At 34.4% G+C, this 20,524-nt stretch overlaps 1 protein-coding gene across 8 annotated transcripts in view; it reads left to right on the top strand.

Annotated features, from left to right (window-relative positions):
- Positions 1 to 20,524, top strand: part of VPS54 (VPS54 subunit of GARP complex) — a 138,110-nt gene that overhangs the window by 18,565 nt on the left and 99,021 nt on the right. For all 8 annotated transcript variants that reach the window (XR_007190767.2, XM_048222495.2, XM_048222496.2 and 5 more), the window contains 4 exons: positions 5,530 to 5,608; positions 7,811 to 7,845; positions 10,001 to 10,132; positions 13,270 to 13,655. Coding sequence is in view for 7 of the 8 variants with exons in the window: in XM_048222495.2 (XP_048078452.1) it covers positions 5,530 to 5,608; positions 7,811 to 7,845; positions 10,001 to 10,132; positions 13,270 to 13,655 (632 nt within the window). In the remaining variant the exon portion in view is untranslated. The remainder of the gene's footprint in view (positions 1 to 5,529; positions 5,609 to 7,810; positions 7,846 to 10,000; positions 10,133 to 13,269; positions 13,656 to 20,524) is intronic.

Here is a 20,524-nt window from a genome sequence, read left to right as displayed (position 1 = left end):
TATTTGGAAACCAAAAATTGCACTTCTAATTAAATGTGGGTCAAAGAGGAAAAGGAGAGGCATCTGGATGGCTCAGTTGGTTAAGTGTCTGACTCTTAATCTCAGCTCAGGTCTTGATCTCAGGGTCATGAGTTCAAGCCCCGAATTGGGCTCTATGCTGGGCACGGAGCCTACTTAAAAAAAAAAAAAAAAAAAGAGAGAAGAAAAGGAAATTAGAAACGTTGACCCTTGAACAACATGGGTTCGAACCACACAGATCTACTTATATACAGATTTTTTTCAATAAATATAGTTACAGTACTGCAAATGTACTTTTTCTTCCTTAATAATATTTTCTTTTCTCTAGCTTACTTTAAGAATATAGTATGTAATATGTATAATATACAAAATATGTGTTAATTGACTGTTTATGTTACTGTTAAGGCTTCCAGACCACAGTGGGCTTTTAGTAGTTAAGTGTTTGGGGAATCAAAAGTTATACTTGAATTTTCGATTGTGGGGTATTGGTGTCCCTACCCCCACGTTTGAACTAAATGGAAATGAAAACACAACATATTGGGATTTGTGGCATGCTGCTCAAGCAGTAGTTAGGGAATAATTTATAGCAATAGATGCATATATTAGAAATGAAGAGTAGTCTCAAGTCAGTGTCCTCAACTTTTACCTTTAAAAAGCTACAAAAAGAACAAACTTAAACCAAAATAAGCAGAAGAAAGAAAGAAACAACAAAGTCAAAATCAGTGAAATAGAAAATAGAGAAACAGAGAAAAATCAGTGAAACCTAAATCTGATTCTTTGAGAAGATCAATAAAATTGACAAGTCTCTAGCAATACTGATTCAGGAAGAAAAAAAAAAAACATAATCACCAGTAACAAGAATGAGAGTAATGACATCACTACAGATTCTACAGAAATTAAAAGACTAATAGTGAAATATTATGAACAACTTTATGCCAATAAATTCAAGTTAGATGAACTGATGAATTCCTTGAATGACACAAATTACCAAATTTCTTTTAGGAAGAAAGAGATAACTTGAGTAGCCTTATAGTTAAAGAGATTGATGTTAAATAGCTTTCCAAGAAGAAAACTCAGGTCCACGTGGCTTCACTATTGATTTCTACCAAATATTTAAGGAAAAAACAATACCATGTCCACACATACTCTTTCATGTGTTGATAATGATGTGAAGGACAGGGCCACTACCACGATGAGGCCAGTGAGGTGCCTAAGGTGTAAAATGTGAAAGGCGCCAGAGTCTAAGAGTAGGTGCCTCCTTAAATATTGTACCCTAGGCTGCTTGCTTGCCTTACCCTGTTGTCAGCCCTGGTGGAGTAACTAGAACTCGCATAAACTGTTGGTGGGAATTTAAAGTGGTACAGCCCTTTTGGAAAACAGTTTAGCGGTTTCTTAAAAAGTTAAAAATATTTCTGGTTTAGTATGTAGGGAACTTGAAAGCTTCTACTCCTGTTCTCAAAAGAAAAAACTGAACAAACTGTAAATCAACAACTTAGAAGCTTTTTGAAGGTCACAGTGCAGGGGCACAAACTCACTAAAAGACAACAACCTAATCACAGGTCTATGGAATGCTTCCCCTCCTCCCACATTTTACCACCATATCAATAGGGCATCTGTATAATAGTAAGGGAATACAACTGAAAGAACTGCATGTCTCAGACTTTATTTAAGAAGACTGTAAAGACAGCAAGGTAGACAAAAACAAGGACACCAGAGGAAATTTTAGCCTCTAACACCTACAGCTACAGCAAATAGTAAATATAGTCTAATTCCTAACCAGATAAATATAAAACCTCACACTAAATACCTGTTTACCTCAGTTCCTTTTATCCAGTACATCATATCTGGCGTGCAACAAGAAAAATTACAGTAAATACTAAAAACGAGAAAAAAACCCCACAGTTTAAAGAGAGTAAGTCCTAGAATGAGACTGGCAACAATTTTGGAATTATCAGACTGGGAATTTAAAATAACTATGGTTAATATGCTAGGGGCTCCAATGGAAAAGGTAGACAACATTTAAGAATAGATGGGTAATGTAAGCAGAGAGATGGAAACTGTAAGAAAGAATCAGAAGGAAATGCTAGAAATAAGCACTAACAAATGAAGAATGTTTTTGATGGATTCATCAATAGACTTGAAATGGCAGAGGAAAGAATCAGTGAGCTTAAGGAAATGTTGATAGAAACTTATGGAATGTGTGGGTTAGTGAAAGTATTGCTTAGAGGGAGGTTTAATAACATTGAATGCATATATTAGGAAAGAATAAAATCTAAAATTAATAATCTAAGCTTTCAGCACAGGAGACCAGAAAAAGAACAGATTAAATCCGAAGTAGAAGGTGAATCAATCACTGTGTTGTGTACCTGAAACTAATGTAAAATTGTGTGTCACCTATACAAAACAAAACAAAAAAACAGAAGAAAAGAAGTAATAAAAATTAGACCGGAAATCAGTGAAATTGAGATCTTCAGATCTTGTTTGAGAAGATCAATAAAATTGGTAACTATCTAACAAGGTCAATTAAGGAAGAAAGAAGGCCTAAATTACTAATGTTAGAAATGAAAGAGGGCACATCACTAATGATCTCATGGACATTAAAAAGATAATATTATGAACAACTCTAAGCTCACAAATTCTGTAACCTAGAAGAAAAAAGATCAATTCCTTGGAAGACACAGTCTTCCAAAATTTACACATAGAAAATAGACACTCTGAATAAAGCTATACTTATTAAAGAAATTGAATCAATAATAACTTTTCAAAATAGGAAATACTGGGGCCATATGAGTTCACTGGTGAATTATACCAACCATTTAGGCAAGAAGTTATACCAGTTCTTTATGATCTATTCCAGAAAATAGAAGCAAAGAGGATACTTTCTAACTTATTCTTAGGTAGCATTAACTTAATATTGAAATTAGACAAAGACATTATGAAAAAGGAAGACTACAGACTATCTCTCATGAACATGGATGCAAAAATCCTTAACAAAATATTGGAAAATCAAACCCAATAATGTATGAAAAGAATTCTATACCATAATTAAGTGGGCTTTATTCCAGATATGCAAGGCTGATCCAGTATTGAAAAAGCAATTTGTGTAATCCATGCATTAACAGGCTAAAGAAGAAAAATCATATGTTCATATCAGTACTCATTCATAACTCAGTACCCATTCATGATAAAAACTCTCCACAAACTAGGAATATAGGGCAAGTGCACCTTGATAAAGAACATCTGCAAAAACCCTACAACTGTGAGAAACTAGATGCTTTCCCACTAAGATCAGGAACAAAATAAGGATGTCCCTTCTCACCACTCCTTTTGAACATCACATTGGAAACCCTAACTGTGCAATGAGACAAGAAAAGGAAATAAAAGGTATATACACTGGGAAGGAAGAAATAAAACTGTCTTTATTCACAGATATCATGATTGTCTATGTAGAAAATCCCGAAGAATCAGAGAAGAAACTCCTGGAACTAATGAGTGATTATAGCAAGATTGCAGGACACGAGATGAATATTATGAAAGTGAATTGCTTTCTTCAATGCTAGTGATGTACAATTAGAATTTGAAATTAACACAGCACCGTTTACATTACCACCAAAGAAAATGAAATACTTAGGTATAAAACTAACAAAATATGTGCAAGATCTGTATGAGGATAACTACAAAACTGATGAAAGGAATTGGTGAAGATCTAAATAAACGGAGAGAGAGTCCATTTACATAGGTAGGAAGTCTCAGTATTGTCAACATTTCTGTTCTTTCCAGCTTGGTCTTTAGATTCAATACAATCCCAGTTAAAATTCCAGCAATTTGTTTTGTAGATACCAAGAAACTGATTCCAAAGTTTATATAGAAAAGAAAAAGAGAATAGCCAAAAAAGTATTGAAGAACAAAGTTGCAAGACTGACACTAATTGACTTTAAGACTTACCGTGAAGTTACAGTAATATAGACAGTGTGGTATTGGTGAAAGAATAGATAACATACAGATCAAAGCAACAAAATAGAGAGCTCAGAAATAGACCCACACAAATACAGTGAACTGATTGTTGACAGAGGTACAAAGGTAATTCAGTAGTCTTTTGAGTAAATGGTGCTGAAACAACTAGATATCTACCTGCCAAAAAAGGAAGAAAGAATGGAAAGAAAGAAAGAGGAAAAAAGAATCTAGACACAGACTACCCATACCTTTCACAGAAATTAGCACAAAATGGATTGTAAATCTAAATGTGAAATCCAGAACTGTAAAAATCTAAATGTGAAATCCAGAACTGTAAAACTAGAAGATCGCATAGGAGAAAATATATAACTTTGAGTTTGGTGATGATTTTTTAGATAATGGCATCAAAAGCACAATCCATGAAACAAAAAATTGACAAGTTGGACTTCGTTCAAATTAAAAACTTCTACTCTGTGAAAGACACTACTAAAAGAATGTATACAGGCTAGACACTGGGAGAAAATATTTGCAAAACACATGTATGATAAAGGATTGGTATCCAAAATACACAAATAACTTTTAAAACTCAACAATAAAAACAACGCAACTAAAAAATGGGAAAAGGACTTGAATGAACACTTTCCCAAAGACGTACAAATGACCAATAAGTATATGGAAAGATAGTTAACATCACTAATAGTCTTAAGCGGTAAGTTTTATGTTATCTGTATTTTGCCATAATAAAAAAAATGTGCAAAAGATCTGAACAGGCATCTCATGAAAGAAGACATATAGATGGCAAATAAGCATATGAAAAGATGCTTAACACATGTCATTAGGGAATTGCAAATTAAAACAACAATGAGATGCTGCTGCATATATATCAGAATTGCAAAAATTCAAAACAGCACCAAATGTTGGCAAGAATGTGGACTGATAGGAACTCTTATTCATTGTGGGTATGGCTGCAAATGGTACACCATGTTGGAAGACAGTCCTATAGTTTTTGCCACAATTGCTGTCAGAAGTCTGAACACTACTAGCTCAGTGTTTTTTCCTTTCCATACTCCACTTTCCCATGTGTCCTTTTTATGGTATCTCTGAAAAGATAAAATTGTTGCTAGTGATCATCTAATCTGAAATCAGGGTAGGGTTTTTTTTCTTTTCTTTCTCTCTCTGTCTGTCTCTCCTTCCTTCCTTCCTTTACTCAGTGTCAACTAATAACTTGTCTTTCTAACTTAGGTATATAGGTTGTCACGTTTTCTTGCTTGTTTTAAAAAATTATTTTCAGTTGATTTTTGTTATATAAATAAGAATTTTTTATTTGCCTTCCCACTTCATTCCTTTTTACTATAATTATATAAAATGGGATTAGTATAAGCATATAGGTGTTCATAGAGCTTGTGTTGCATACTTACTTGTGTTTAAGATCAAGAGGGTAGTGATTTCACATTAAAAATTGTAGAACTAACTGGTATATTCTTTTGTGAAACATTTCGATACTCTGAGTATTCGTATTGCTACATAGCATTGATTTTGCTATTTGTCTTTTTATAGAGAGAGAAGATTCATGAGAGATGCAAGAATATTTGTCCTCCTAAAGATACCTTTGACAGGACTCTCTTACATACTCATGGTATGAATATGTGCTATTTGTAGACAATATGTAGCTAAATGCATGATATTTGTAGCATAGCATAAATATTGACAAACAAAATCTTAATTTGGGGACCTTGGTGGCTGTTCTACCTATAATTTTTATTTTTAGTGAAATTTGTATAGCCTATGATCATAATCTTTTCCAAAAGCTTTTAAGAGAAAACGATGGGTCTCATTGTAGTGTTATCCTTCATTTCAACAAATACTTGTCTTGGTGCTTGGTATTTTGCTTGTTGCTTAAAAATAGTTGAATATTTTGCTTTTTGCTTAAAAATAGTTGAACAATAAAGAGCACTTGTCCTCAAGAAGCTGTTTGGCTCCTGATAGGGTTACATAAATAAACCAACAATTGCAGCACTGTATATCAAGCAGTTAAATTCAGCGTGGTAAGATGGTGTAGCGCTCGTAACTTGTTAAGCCTTAGAAAACTTCCTAGAGTTGATGATTGCCTGTGTTTTAAACTAGCTGCTGAGTAACATTTATGTGGGAAAAGGCCTTCCAGGAAGAAGGAATAGTGTATGCAAAGCAGTAGAATCAAGAAAGAACAGAGCATGTTCAAAGAACTGCAAGAGTTCAATATGTTTTGGCTCTACTGGGAGTAAGTGAGAAGTAGTCGGGGAGTCAGATCGTGAAGAGCCTTGTACGCTATGCTAAGGAATTTTTCTTTTCTAAAAGCAGTACAGAGCCACAGAATATTTTTAACCAGACATCAGATTTATGATTATACATTTCACTGTGAAAACAGTTGTAGAAAACAAATTTAAGGATGTTGATAAGACAAACTGGAGGCAAAGAGGCAGTTGGAGGCTGTTGCAGTAATACAAGTGAGAAATCATGTGGCCCCAATAGCAGTTATAATAAAGATGGAGAGGAATTTAGGCATTTAAGAGATACATTAGAGATCAAAGCACAGGTTTTGGTGGTCAGTCAGTTGTTGGTAGTGGTAATGCTCAGTTTGCACACTGAGAAGTTTCTGTGGATTTCACAATTTAGGATCTCTTATGGAGGGCTTTCAGACTTGAAGTGGTGGTTACAGAAAACACAATACTATATATTAAGGAGTGAGTACAAGAGAAAGAAATGGAGACTACCAGTGTGGATATGACTTGAGAATTTGAGATATAGGGTATTGACTAGAGAGAGCAGGAGGTAAGAGTGTGTTTGCACAGTCCGCACTAGGTGAGGCAAGAGATGCATTTGCATAACCTGAGAGTGAATGCTTCCTTAAATTTTGTACTGGAGGGCTTTCCTTGCCTCAGCCTAGTCCAGGCCCTGGGTTTTATCTTTATCTTTTTTTTTTTTTGGTTTGTTTTTAATGGGAGAGAACTGAGCATGTATATATGCAGAGAGAAAGAACTATTAGAAGGGAAGAGGTTGAAGATGTGGAAAGAGGCAGGGTATTTGATGAAGCACCCTCACAGAAAAGGCAGGAGGCCATGGAGTCCAACCCAGGAAGGTTAGTTTTGGAAAGATCTCTGAGATCTAGTTGGTGAGATGAAGGTAAAGTAGGTTCATTTGCAGGTTTGTAGATACAAACTAAGATGTCTAAGAAGAAAATAGGGTATTAATATCTTAATATGATATGAAAATCTTTGATCATAAGAAATTCTGGGTGGGATGGTGAGTATTTTGAACAAAAAAAGCATTATTCCTATATTAGAATGCAATTCTTTTTTTAAAAAATATTTTATTTATTTATTTGACAAAGAGCATAAGCAGGGGAAGCAGCAGGCAGAGGGAGAAGCAGGCTCCCCACTTAGAGCCTGATGCGGGTCTCGATCCCAGAACCCTGGGATCATGACCTGAGCCGAAGGCAGACGCTTAACCAACTGAGCCACTCAGGCTTCCCAGAATTTAATTCATTTTTAAAAACCATATGCCAAACTTAATTTCACCAAACTTAATAAGATAGCATCAGGCTTTCTGTGTCCATTTAAAAAACACTTGAAATGTATTTAGTTTTCTTGCTATCATACAACTGATTAAAATTATTTGAAACAGAATTTTTTCAGTGCTTTGTATATTGCTAGGCATACAGGAGGTGCTTGATGTTTGTTGAGGAAATTTAAGTGGTTATGTAATTGTGACATGGTACCGAATCTGCTCAAAGTGTATTTTATGGAATAGAATGAAAAGAGGTTAAAAAAAATCATATTTTCTCTTTTCCTTTTTTTCATAGATAAATCCAGGACAGATCTGGAGCAAGTACCTAAGGTAACAAAGCTTAATAAATGAGAATACTGCTTTTTAATATCTTTAATTTTTTAAATAATCTTTAATATCTTTAATTTTGCCTTATAAGAAGCTTTCATTTGGCTTTCTTACACTTTAACCACTTTGCCTGTTCTGGGACTTTGTGCATCACTTTTCTTCTTTCTTTTGCCATCATCAGTTTCTTCTTCATTACTGAAATCTACAAATATGTTTAAGTCTCTCCATTCTGAAAAAGAATTTTATTGATGTTCCCTTTCTAATTATTAAGAGATATGTCCTTTGTATGGAAAGTTTTATAGAGATGTGTAATAGATGTTTTCTTTTCCCCCCTGGGGAAAGAGTCCTTTGCATTAATTAGGTTCTCAAAGAGGTCTGTGATAACTGCTCTGTAAGGTGAGAAGACACAGAAAGACAACAGACAGAAATAAAAAGGCAGTCATTTTTGAAGTTGTTTGATTCCTACAAAATAAAATTCAAATGTCATTTAAGGCCCTTGATTATTCATTTCCATCATAGTCATACTCAACTTTTGCTTACTGATCTTTACACATTATTTACTTCAGCCAAACTATTTTGGTGGCTCCGTTCTTTACTTGCACTGATGCTTTAGCCTGGAAGAGTTTTCCCTCAACTCCCCCTATCTAATCCTTTCTTTACGTTCTTTTGCTTTAATGGCAATTCTACATGAATACATTTCTTCCCAGCTGAAGATAATTGGCCCCTTTGCTGAACTTCCATAGTATTTTATGTAGACCTGTGCCTTCCTTTTTAAGGCATTTGTCACTCTTCTTATGTTTATGTGTATGTTTTATCACATCCATTGGACTAAAGATCCTTGGGATTAGGACCTATGTAGTAATTTATCTTTGTTTCCCCCTTAGTGCCTAGCATATGGGTTATATCATCAGTAAATATTTATTGAATTAATCAGTAGTTTTAATTACACTAAAGCAGGGACTAGAAAATACACTCATGTCCCTAGTTAGATTTTCCCTATCACTTTATACTAATTTTTGGATATAGGTAAAATGGATCAGTATATATAATAAAATATAACATAGAAATCAAGTAAGGTAAACTATATTTCAGGCTGTATGCTAGGTAATGGGGATACAAAGATTAATTAGCTATAAATCCAGTCTTACAGGAACGTATGATCTCTAGGGGGTGATACATATATTCAATAATTTTTGTGAAGTATGAGATACATATCATATATGTGGCACATGTACTTAAGTTCAGAGATGGGGTAAGTGTTCATACAGAGATAATGTTTGCCCTTTTGATTTGGTTGTATTCTCTAGGAAAATAGGCAGGGAAGGCCTTCTAGGCCAAAAGCAGATACAAAGATAAAGCACAAGAGGGTATGGAAGTTGAGTATTGCTAGAATGTAACTTGTAAATAGTGGGAGTGGCAAAATACAAATTGGTGACGGAGTTCAAAAAAATGAAGGGCCTTTGATGCCATTCTAAGGAGTTTGGTCCTTGGGTCGTGGGAATCCATTGAGAGATTTAAACAGAGAAGTTATTAATTCAGTTATAGGGGATATGAGTAAGTAGGACATGAGTAAATAGTCATTTACTGTAATCCAGAGATAATGAAGAGCTGCACTGACCAAATGCTATAGACATAGAGAAGAGAGCATTCAAGTGTTATTTAGAAAATATAATTTGTTTTGGTTTTAAAATTTAGTATATGTCTAATCTACAAAGCTAATTTTGAAAGCATTTTAAGCAAGAGGAAGTAGAAATATAAAGAATTTGATATTCGGCATTTTAAAAAAAACTATCAGTGGGAAATAATATAAAAATTTTGGGATAAGTAGGATATCTCCCTTTGGCATGTGCCTGATGGGACTGCGTTTGTGAATTTGATTACATAGTAATGTAATGGATGTAATGTAATTCCATAGTAATGGAATGATCACCTCCATTGGTAAAGACAAAAAACATATTTCAATCTTTCATGAGTATTTTTAGCTTGATGAAACACTACATTTTTTATACAGATTTTTGTGTAAATCAATTTATCACTTGCTTTTGCTGTTTATGCTTCAGATCCAAGTTAATCATTGTTTAATGGTCTTATGATGTTTGAAGGGATAATGGATGTAAAAAAATGTTTATCTAATTGAGGAAAATACATTTTTTAATAGATTTTTATGAAACCAGATTTTGCCTTGGACGATTCCTTAACTTTTAATTCAGTTTTACCATGGTCTCATTTTAATACTGCTGGTGGAAAAGGAAATCGTGATGCAGCTTCCTCAAAGTTGCTACAAGAAAAGGTAATTTCTTTTTTACTTTGTCTGTATAGAAAACTTTATTCTAGTTAAGTAGTACCTTTTGTGTGGGTTCTGATTTGGTTATTTAGTAAGGGCTATTTCTTTTAATTTCATTTTTATTGTTACTACCCTCAAATTTTAACTGATAAAAGCATTTGATTCCATGGAAAACAAGTTGTGCTGGTGAAAAAGGAAAAGTTAATTGTTGGAGTGCTTCTTATCTAAAATAGCAGTTGATGGAATTTCAGTTTAAAGGATGTATTAGATAACACAATTAATTGCTCTCCATTTATCCCAAACAACATATTGGCTAATTTTGTGTTCTTTATAATTCAAGGCATGGAAAATCAACTTTTGCTGAGGTACCATTTTTCCTTATTTCCACATCATAAGGATGATTATTTTGAGGCAAAAATATGATAGTTGAAAGATACAGTATTGTATTAAAAATTGTATTAAAACATGATACTGTATTTTTCGCTTTGCAAAGCCTAATCTTTTGCATGTTATAGTCAGCAGTTTTTAAAAAATTTTGCAATATTTTGTAAGTGAGAAGTCAACATCCTGAAAGTCATTTAAAATGTAGTTTTAAACATATCTTAACTCACATATTAAGAATCTTTTAAAACTTGAATAGGAAGTAAAGACCTTTGATTCCTGTTCTTTCTCAGCAGTTTAGAGCTTTTCTAAAACTGGTCCTTAAACTGAGAAGAAAGCATTTTGCTTCAGGCTAGTGACATCTCTTGGCAGTCTGAAAACTTGTCTCAGGAAGACTAGTCAATAAATGAGGTCTATAGTAACTGAAGAAAAAATTAGTTTAGGGAGAAGAGGAGTAGAAATGTAAGGAAAGAATCATGAGTATTCCTTATCTCCCAGTTGAAAATAAAAGTGAAGTCATTTTTCCTTTGGCAACATTTTTACCTATAAAGGTTTTCCTTGAAAGAACAAATTCATAAATCTGATGAAAATTATGGGTTTATGGGCACAGACTCACTCCTGTAATGCTTTTTCACATTCCAATATATGCCCTGTTAAAATAATACCTTAAAAGAGAAAAAACAACAAAAGCCAATAAAAATCTCATACTAAATACTAATATTTCGTAAATACTTTTAGGAAGACTAAAAATTTTTCCCTATATAGAACTTTAATAGGAAATGAATTATGGAAACATTATGCTTTTGAAAAGAATAGATCAATGGAATATTGATAGAGAAATCTTTGAAGTTCAAATGAAACCATTTTCTCATGCTAAATGTTTAATTAAAGGATTGGAATTTTATTTTTTGGTAAGTTGTAGAATCAGGTTTGTTATGTGTGCATTCTGGCTCCTTCTTGTTCTACTCTCTTCTTAGAAAACAAATGGAAGAAATGATTCCAAGAGAACACTTTCAAACTCACTTTATTATTGATAAACAGCTGTTTTTATCTTGTGAGGTTTAAAGAGAGGGGATGCTACAAGAGGATTAGTTAATTTGTGTTCTACTGTAGTGCTACCCAAAGTCCTGGTCTATGATGAAATAAGGAGCTTGCACTAGAATGTAAATCATTGCACTATTTCCTTTATTAAGAAAGTCTTTCTATGGAAAAACAATGCAGTGGGCTTAGTGATGTCGTTGATTTACTTTCCAGCAAATTCCTTATTTTATCATGGACCTGTTAAATAGTTAACAGATTGGCAGCAGCATATAAACCACATTCTCAGTAGTAGTCCTGAAGGAGTTACTCATTCTACATTTGCTTTCTGAAAATTTGAGTCCACTTTAGCTTGCAATGTACCCAAGTACTTTTGTCCTCATATTGCTTTTTAGGTAAGTAAGTGAACAAGCCGTGTTGAAGATGAAAAGAACAACAGCAAAAGGGTATAAACTCAAGAGATTTAAACTATGGAAATTTTTCTTGTTTGTAACCTATTGTATATTATAATAGATTACTGAAGGAGCCTTGTTGAAGATATGTGTGATCCTGCGTCATTTTAAGGAAATAGTCTTGGTGACCAAATAATCTGTTTTAATCTTATGAGTCCTAAATGTTGAAAGTTCATTAACTCTTTACACTGTGCATTCTCCTGAGATGTTGAGAGATAATGCCTGAAGTTTGAGCTATTACTTGAAGAATTTAAAAGTTAAAAAGTGGGAGAGAAATGGAAAGATAATGTAGCCAAAAAAGGCATATGCAGTTAGAAAGGAAGAAAAGGCAACTCAAGTTTTAGGAGTCCATATTGAAATTAGAAAGCATTTTTAATATATGTTTCTCTAGGAATTAATCTTGGTTGTGTTACAAATAAAATATATATGAACTCTTTTAAGGCATTTGTTAACCTTTTCAGAGGAAAATATATTGGAAATAAACTGAGTTTTACAAATTGATAAGAGCATAATTTTTGAAATGTAAAATAAGCAGCCTTGAAAAAAAATCCCAGTGAGTTTTAGTATTTTCTATAATTTGTGACTGGATCATGAATCTGTCTTTCACAGATTCTTTTGAGGCAGAGTGGTATAGTAGAAAGAGCTTCAGTTTTTGAGTCAGACAGACTTAGGTTCAAATTTTAGTTTTGCCACTTACTAACCTCATGACTTTATTCAAATTATGTAATGTCTCTGAGCCTCAGTTTCCTCATCTGTAAAATAAGAATATTAATACCTGTACTTTTAGATGGTTAAAACTAGAAAATTATGTATATAAAATACCAGTGCCTGGTGCATAGAAGGAAGAGGTCAATAAATGGTAACTGTAATAAAGTTTTAGTCAGAGGAGTGATGTGTCATGGTCTGGAGGTTAACGAGATCATTCTCAGATTTTAGAACTTCTGAAACTAGATTATAATCTCAGTTGATTGTGAGGTACTCTTACTTTCTAGAAAGTAGTTGGTGTTTAGAGGACAGTAATTGCAGGAGCAGAGGAAGAAGGTAAATCAGCTTCTTCTACTCTTTTGTCTTAGATGTATTAATCTTTGGGTTGTTACCTTTCATCTCCCTTCCATTTTATTATGCCCAATATCAAGAATCCCATAATCAAATAGTTGATACAATAGGATTTAAAATATATGTAGAAATCTTGTATCATTTTCAGAAAGCATTTGGATAGTCAAAGAAGGTAATCTTACAACACTCCATGACTTTTTTTTCTTCCTTCTTAAGCTGAGCCATTATCTGGATATTGTGGAAGTAAACATTGCTCACCAGATCTCTCTACGTTCCGAAGCATTTTTTCATGCAATGACCTCTCAACACGAATTGCAGGACTACCTCAAGAAAACTTCCCAGGCTGTAAAGATGCTTCGAGATAAAATTGCACAGATTGATAAAGTAATGTGTGAAGGATCACTACACATTTTAAGACTGGCACTTACCAGAAACAATTGTGTTAAAGTGTACAATAAACTCAAGTTAATGGCCACTGTACACCAGACTCAGCCTACAGTACAGGTGTTGTTATCCACTTCTGAATTTGTTGGAGCATTGGACTTAATAGCAACAACACAAGAGGTTCTACAGCAGGAACTTCAGGGCATTCACAGCTTCCGGTACGTCCTTTAAGTAAGCTTTTAGAAATAATGTTAGAAGTTTTTAAAGGATAAATTGTAGTGTGTAATGTTAGCTGAGGAAGTGTGAATGTATGTAAGTTACACGAATGTTTTTTCTTCCAGATCTGTTTAGTAATGTTATCATTGTGATATTTTAGTCTTAGCAAAACAAAAACTGTAAGGACCTATATTTACAGAAACATTTGAATGGAGAAACAAAATTAAATTTTCTGATAGATGGTGCTAATGAAAGGCCAGTCACAACTTTGAAAATAACATTTTGAAAATGTTGAAATAGTTTTGTGTCAGGTTAGTAGATCAAGGTGCAGGAAGGAATACCAGTATATCTAAAATTAAGTTCATTTTAAAAGTTCTTGAATAGGTTTTAAATTTAATAATTATTAAATAATTATTTAGTAATATTATATATTTGTATATAACATAATTATTTGATAATTAGTAAAATTAATTTCTAATCTGCAGTGTTTATCACATGGCAAAAAATTCCACATAGTGATGGAAAAGACCCAGTTTTTTCTACGTTCTTATTTTTTTTTTGTAGTAACTACTATTTTAATAATAAATTTTACATAACCCAATACATGCAAAATATCATTTCAACATATAATCAACACAATTATGAATGAGATATTTTTCATGTTTTATAGTAAATCTTCAAAATCTGTTGTGTGTTTTATACTTAGAACACATATCAATTCAGGCAATGCATACTAGCCATATTTCCTGGGGCCAATGGCTACTGTTTTGGGTAGGTCAGAGCTAGAATATATAACATAAATGTTTTTGCTTATAATTCATTGGATGATGTAGTTGCAAGAATTTCTAAATCTTACCAAGACCCTTAGAATACACGCATTGCTTTCTTTTTTGTTTTGCTTTATTTACACTTATATAAGTTTAAATTTGAAATAAAGTTGTTATAACATTCACTGTCTCTCAGTAAAGCTTTTCAGTTTTCGTCATAAGGTTTTATACATATATGTCTTTTTAAAATTTTAATTTAATTTATTTTTTATTAATGTATAATGTATTATTTGTTTCAGGGGCACAGGTCTGTGATTCATCAGTCTTACACAATTCACAGCGCTCACCATAGCATATGCCCTCCCCCATGTCCATCATCCAGCCACTCCATCCCTCCCACCCCCCTCCACTCCAGCAACCTTTAGTTTGTTTCCTGAGATTAAAAGTCTCTTGTGGTTTGTTTCCCTCTCTGGTTTCATCCTGTTTCATTTTTTCCTCTCTTCCCCCATGATCCTCTGCCTTGCTTCTCAAATTCCACATATCAGTGAGATCATATGATAATTGTCTTTCTCTGATTGACTTATTACGCTTAACATAATACCCTCTAGTTCCATCCACGTTGTTACAAATGGCAAGATTTCAATCTTTTTGATGGCTGCATAGTATTCCATTTGTGTGTGTGTGTGTGTGTGTGTGTGTGTGTGTGTGTGCGCGAGCGCGCGCGCACGTGCATACACGCACACACCACATCTTCTTTATCCATTCATCTGTTTTTGGACATCTAGGCTCTTTCCATTTTGGATATTGTGGACATTGCTGCTATAAACACTGGGGTGCATGTGCCCCTTCAGATCACTACATTTGTATCTTTGGAGTAAATACCCAGTAGTGCAGTTGCTGGATTGTAGGGTAGCTCTATTTTCAACATTTTGAGGAACCTCCGTACTGTTTTCCAGAGTGGCTGCACCAGCTTGCATTCCTACCAACAGTATAGGAGGGTTCCCCTTTCTCTGCATCCTTGCCAACATCTGTCGTTTCCAGACTTAGCCATTCTGACTGGTGTGAGGTGGTATCTCATTGTGGTTTTGATTTGTATTTCCCTGATGCCGAGTGATGTTGAGCACTTTTTCATGTGTCTGTTGGCCATTTGTACGTCTTCTTACAAGAAATGTCTGTTCATGTCTTCTGCCCATTTCTTGATTGGATTATTTGTTCTTTGAGTGTTGAGTTTGATAAATTCTTTATAGATTTTGGATACTAGCCCTTTATCTGATACATCATTTGCAAATATCTTGTTCTATTCTGTTGGTTGTCTTTGGTTTTGTTGACTGTTTCCTTTGCTGTGCAAAAGCTTTTTATCTTGATGAAGTCCCAATAGTTCATTTTTGCCATTGTTTTCCTTGCCTTTGGCGATGTGTTGAGGAAGAAGTTGCTGCAGCTGAGGTCGAAGAGGTTGCTGCCTGTGTTCTCCTCAAGGATTTTGATGGATTCCTATCTCACATTTAGGTCTTTCATCCATTTTGAGTCTATTTGTGTGTGTGGTGTAAGGAAATGGTCCAGTTTCATTCTTCTACATGTGGCTGTCCAATTTCCTAACACCATTTTGTTGAAGAGACTGTCCTTTTTCCATTGGACGTTCTTTCATGCTTTGTCAAAGATTAGTTGACCATAGACTTGAGGGTCCATTTCTGGGCTGTCTGTTCTGTTCCATTGATCTGTGTGTCTGTTTTTGTGCCAGTACCATACTGTCTTGATGATTATAGCTTTGTAATAGAGCTCGAAGTCTGGATGCTTTTCTTTTTCAACATTCCTCTGGCTATTTGGGGTCTTTTCTGGTTCCATACAAATTTTAGGATTATTGGTTCCATTTCTGAAAAAAGTTGATGGTATTTTGATTGGGATTACATTAAATGTGTAGATTGCTCCAGGTATCATAGACATTTTAACAATATTTATTCTTCCAATCCATGAGCATGGAACATTTTTCCATTTCTTTATGTCTTCCTCAATTTCTTTCCTGAGTATTCTATAGTTTTCTGAGTACAGATTCTTTGCCTCTTTGGTTAGTTTTATTCCTAGGTATCTTATGGTTTGGGGTGCAGTTGTAAATGGGATCGACTCCTTTATTTCTCTTTCTTCTGTCTTGTTGGTGTATAGAAATGCAACTGATTTCTCTACATTGATTTTATATCCTGCCTCTTTGCTGAATTACTGCATGAGTTCTAGCGGTTTTGGGATGGAGTCTTTTGGGTTTTCCACATAAAGTATGACATCATCTGCAAAGAGTGAGATTGCCTTTTTCTTTGCCAATTCGAATGCCTTTTATTTCTTTTTGTTGTCTGATTGCTGAGGCTAGGACTTCTAGTACTGTGTTGAATAGCAGTGATGATAGTGGACATCCCTGCCATGTTCCTGACCTTAACGGAAAGGCTCTCAGTTTTTCCCCATGGAGAATGATATTTGCTGTGGGTTTTTCATAGATGGCTTTTATGATATTGAGGTATGTACCCTCTATCCCTACACTGTGAAGAGTTTTAATCAAGAAGGAATGCTGTATTTTGTCAAATGCTTTTTCTGCATCTATTGACTAAGTATCATATGGTTCTTGTTCTTTCTTTTATTAATGTAGTGTATCACACTGATTGATTTGCAGATGTTGAACCATGCTTGCAGCCCAGGAATAAATCCCACTTGGTCATGGTGCATAATCCTTTTAATGTACTGTTGGATCCTATTGGCTAGTATTTTCGTGAGAATTTTGGCATCCATGTTCATCAGGGATATTGGTCTGTAATTCTCCTTTTTGTTGGGGTCTTTGTCTGATTTTGGGATCAAGGTAATGCTGTCCTCATAAAATGAGTTTGGAAGTTTTCCTTCCATTTCTATTTTTTCAACAGTTTCAGAAGAATAGGTATTAATTCTTCTTTAAATGTATGATAGAATTCCTCTGGGAAGCCATCTGGCACTGGACTCCTGTTTATTGGGAGATTTTTGATTACTGCTTCAATTTCCTTGCTGGTTATAGGTCTGTTCAGGTTTTCTGTTTCTGCTGGTTCAGTTTTGGTAGTTTATACATCTCTAGGAATTCATCCATTTCTTCCAGATTGTCTAATTTGTTGGCATATAGTTGCTCATAGTATATTCTTATAATTATTTGTATTTCTTTGGTGTTGAGTGCGATCTCTCCTCTTTCATTTATGATTTTATTTATTTGGGTCCTTTCTCTTTTCTTTTTGATAAGTCTGGCTAGGGGTTTATCAGTCTTACTAATTCTTTCAAAGAACCGGCTCCTAGTTTTGTGGATCTGTTCTGCTGTTCTTTTGGTTTCTATTTCATTGATTTCTGCTCTGATCTTTATTATTTCTCTTCTCCTGCTGGGTTTAGGCTTTATTTGCTGTTCTTTCTCCAGATCCTTTAGGTGTAGGGTTAGATTGTGTATTTGAGACCCTACTTGTTTCTTGAGAAAGGCTTGTATTGCTATATACTTTCCTCTTAGGACCCCCTTTGCTCTATTCCAACGATTTTGAACAGTTGTGTTCCATTTTCATTTGTTTCCATGAATTTTTTTTCATTCTTCTTTAATTTCCTGGTTGACCCATTCATTCTTTAGTAGGATGTTCTTTAGCCTCCATGTATTTGAGTTCTTTCCAACTTTCCTCTTGTGATTGAGTTCGAGTTTCAAAGCACTGTGGTCTGAAAATATGCAAGGAATGATCCCAGTCTTTTGGTACTGGCTGATACCTGATTTTTGACCCAGGATGTCATTTATTCTGGAGAATGTTCTGTGTGCACTAGAGAAGAAAATGTATTCTGTTGCTTTGGGATGGAATGTTCTGAATATATCTGTGAAGTTCGTCTGGTGCAGTGTGTCATTTAAAGCCCTTGTTTCCTTCTTGATCTTTTGCTTAAATCTGTCCATTTCGGGGGGTGGGGGTGTTAAAGTCCCCTACTATTATTGTATTATTGTTGATATGTTTCTTTGATTTTGTTATTAATTGGCTTATATAATTGGCTGCTCCCATGTTAGGGGGCATAAATATTTACAATTAATTGTTAGATCTTCTTGTTGGATAGACCTTTTAAGTATAATATAGTGTCCGTCCTCATCTCTTATTATAGTCTTTAGTTTAAAGTCTAATTTGTCTGATATAGGGATTGCCACCCCAGCTTTCTTTTGATGTCCATTAGCATGGTAAATGGTTTTCCACCCCCTCACTTTCAGTCTGGAGGTGTCTGTGGGTCTAAAATGAGTCTCTTGCAGACAGCACATCAATATGTCTTGCTTTTTTAATTGATTCTGATACCCTGTGTCTTTTGATTGGGGCATTTAGCCCATTTACATTCAGGGTAACTATTGAAAGATATGAATTTAATGCCGCTGTATTGCCTGTAAGGTGACTGTTACTGTATATCATCTCTGTTCCTTTCTGGTCTATGTTACTTTTAGGCTCTCTCTTTGCTTAGAGGACCCCTTTCAATATTTCTTTTAGGGCTGGTTTGGTGATCGCAAATTCTTTTGTCCTGGAAGCTTTTTATCTCTCCTTCTATTTTCAGTGACAGCCTAGCCGATATAGTATTCTTGGCTGCATATTTTTCTTGTTTAGCACCCTGAATATATCATGCCAGTCCTTTCTGGCCTGCCAGGTCTCTGTGGATAGGTCTGCTGCCAATCTAACATTTCTACCGTTGTAGGTTACAGACCTCTTGTCCTGAGCTGCTTTCAGGATTTTCTCTTTGTCTCTGAAATTTGTAAGTTTTACTATTAGATGTTGAGGTTTTGACCTATTTTTATTGATTTTGAGGAGGGTTCTCTGTGCCTCCTGGATTTTGATGCCTGTTTGCCTCCCTAGGTTAGGGAAATTCTCTGCTATAATTTGCTCCAGTATACCTTCTGCCCCTTCTCTCTCTTTCTTCTTCTTCTGGATCCCAGTTATTCTAATATTGTTTTGCTTTATGGTATCACTTGTCTCTCGAATTCTCCCTTCATGATCCAGTAGTTGTTCATCTCTTTCTCAGCTTCTTTATTTTCCATCATTTGGACTTCTGTATCACTAATTCTCTCTTCTGCCTCATTTATCCTAGCAGTTAGAGCCTCCGCTTTTGATTGTACCTCATTAATAGCCTTTTTGATTTCGACTTGGTTAGTTTTTATTTCTCCAGAAAGGGATTCTCTAGTATCTTCTATGATTTTTTCAATCCCAGCTAGTATCTTTATAATCGTTATTCTGAACTCTAGTTCTGACATCTTACTAGTGTCCGTTATTAGGTCCCTTGCAGTCGGTACTGCCTCTTGTTCTTTTTTTGAGTTGAATTTTTCCATTTTGTCATTTTGTCCAGAGGAGAGTAGATGAGCGAGAGAACAAAATGCTAAAAGGGTAACAATGACCCCAGAAACATATATATGAAACAAATCAGAAGAGACCTGAAACTGGGGGAAAAGAAAAAAAAAAAAAGAATATGATCAGGCTGGTGAATAGAACAGAGCAACACACTAGATTTTGGGTGTATTTTGGCCTGTTAGAAGAAACTGCATCCCAAAATTTTAAAGAAAGAAAATATGTATACAAAAACAAGGGTAAATACAATGAAGGGATGGAATATGGTTGTAAAAATGAAAATTAAAAAATTTTAAAAAAGGAATTGATTAGTTAGTTGAAAAAAGAAAGAAGAAAAATTAAAAAAAAAAAAAAAAAAAGACTGTGATCAGGCAGGTGAATAGAACAAAGCCATACACTAGATTTAGGGTGTATCTTGGTCTGTTAAAAGACTCTGCATCCCAAAATTTTAAAGGAACAAAAACTTATATATATACAAAAAATAAGGTTAAATACAATGAAGGGATAGAATATGACTATAAAAATGAAAATTAAAAAAGTTGGTTGAAAAAGGAAAGAAGAAAAATTCAAAAAAAAAAAAAGAAAAAGAAAAAAATAAAGAAAATTTAAAAGTTAACTTTGAAAGACTTAAGAATCGTAGGAAAAAAGCCATGAATTCTATGTGCTGTTTTCCCTTAGAGCTGGAGTTGCAGTTCTCGTTATCAGTAAACCTGTCTTGGCTGGATGTTCTTCCTTATCTTCTTGGGGAGGGGCCTGTTTCATTGATTC

The sequence above is a fragment of the Ursus arctos genome, unplaced genomic scaffold (assembly GCF_023065955.2).
Source record: "Ursus arctos isolate Adak ecotype North America unplaced genomic scaffold, UrsArc2.0 scaffold_8, whole genome shotgun sequence".
Classification (NCBI taxonomy): Eukaryota; Metazoa; Chordata; class Mammalia; order Carnivora; family Ursidae; genus Ursus; species Ursus arctos.
Note: the sequence above shows the minus strand (reverse complement) of the source record. Positions and strands in the feature narration are given on the sequence as shown.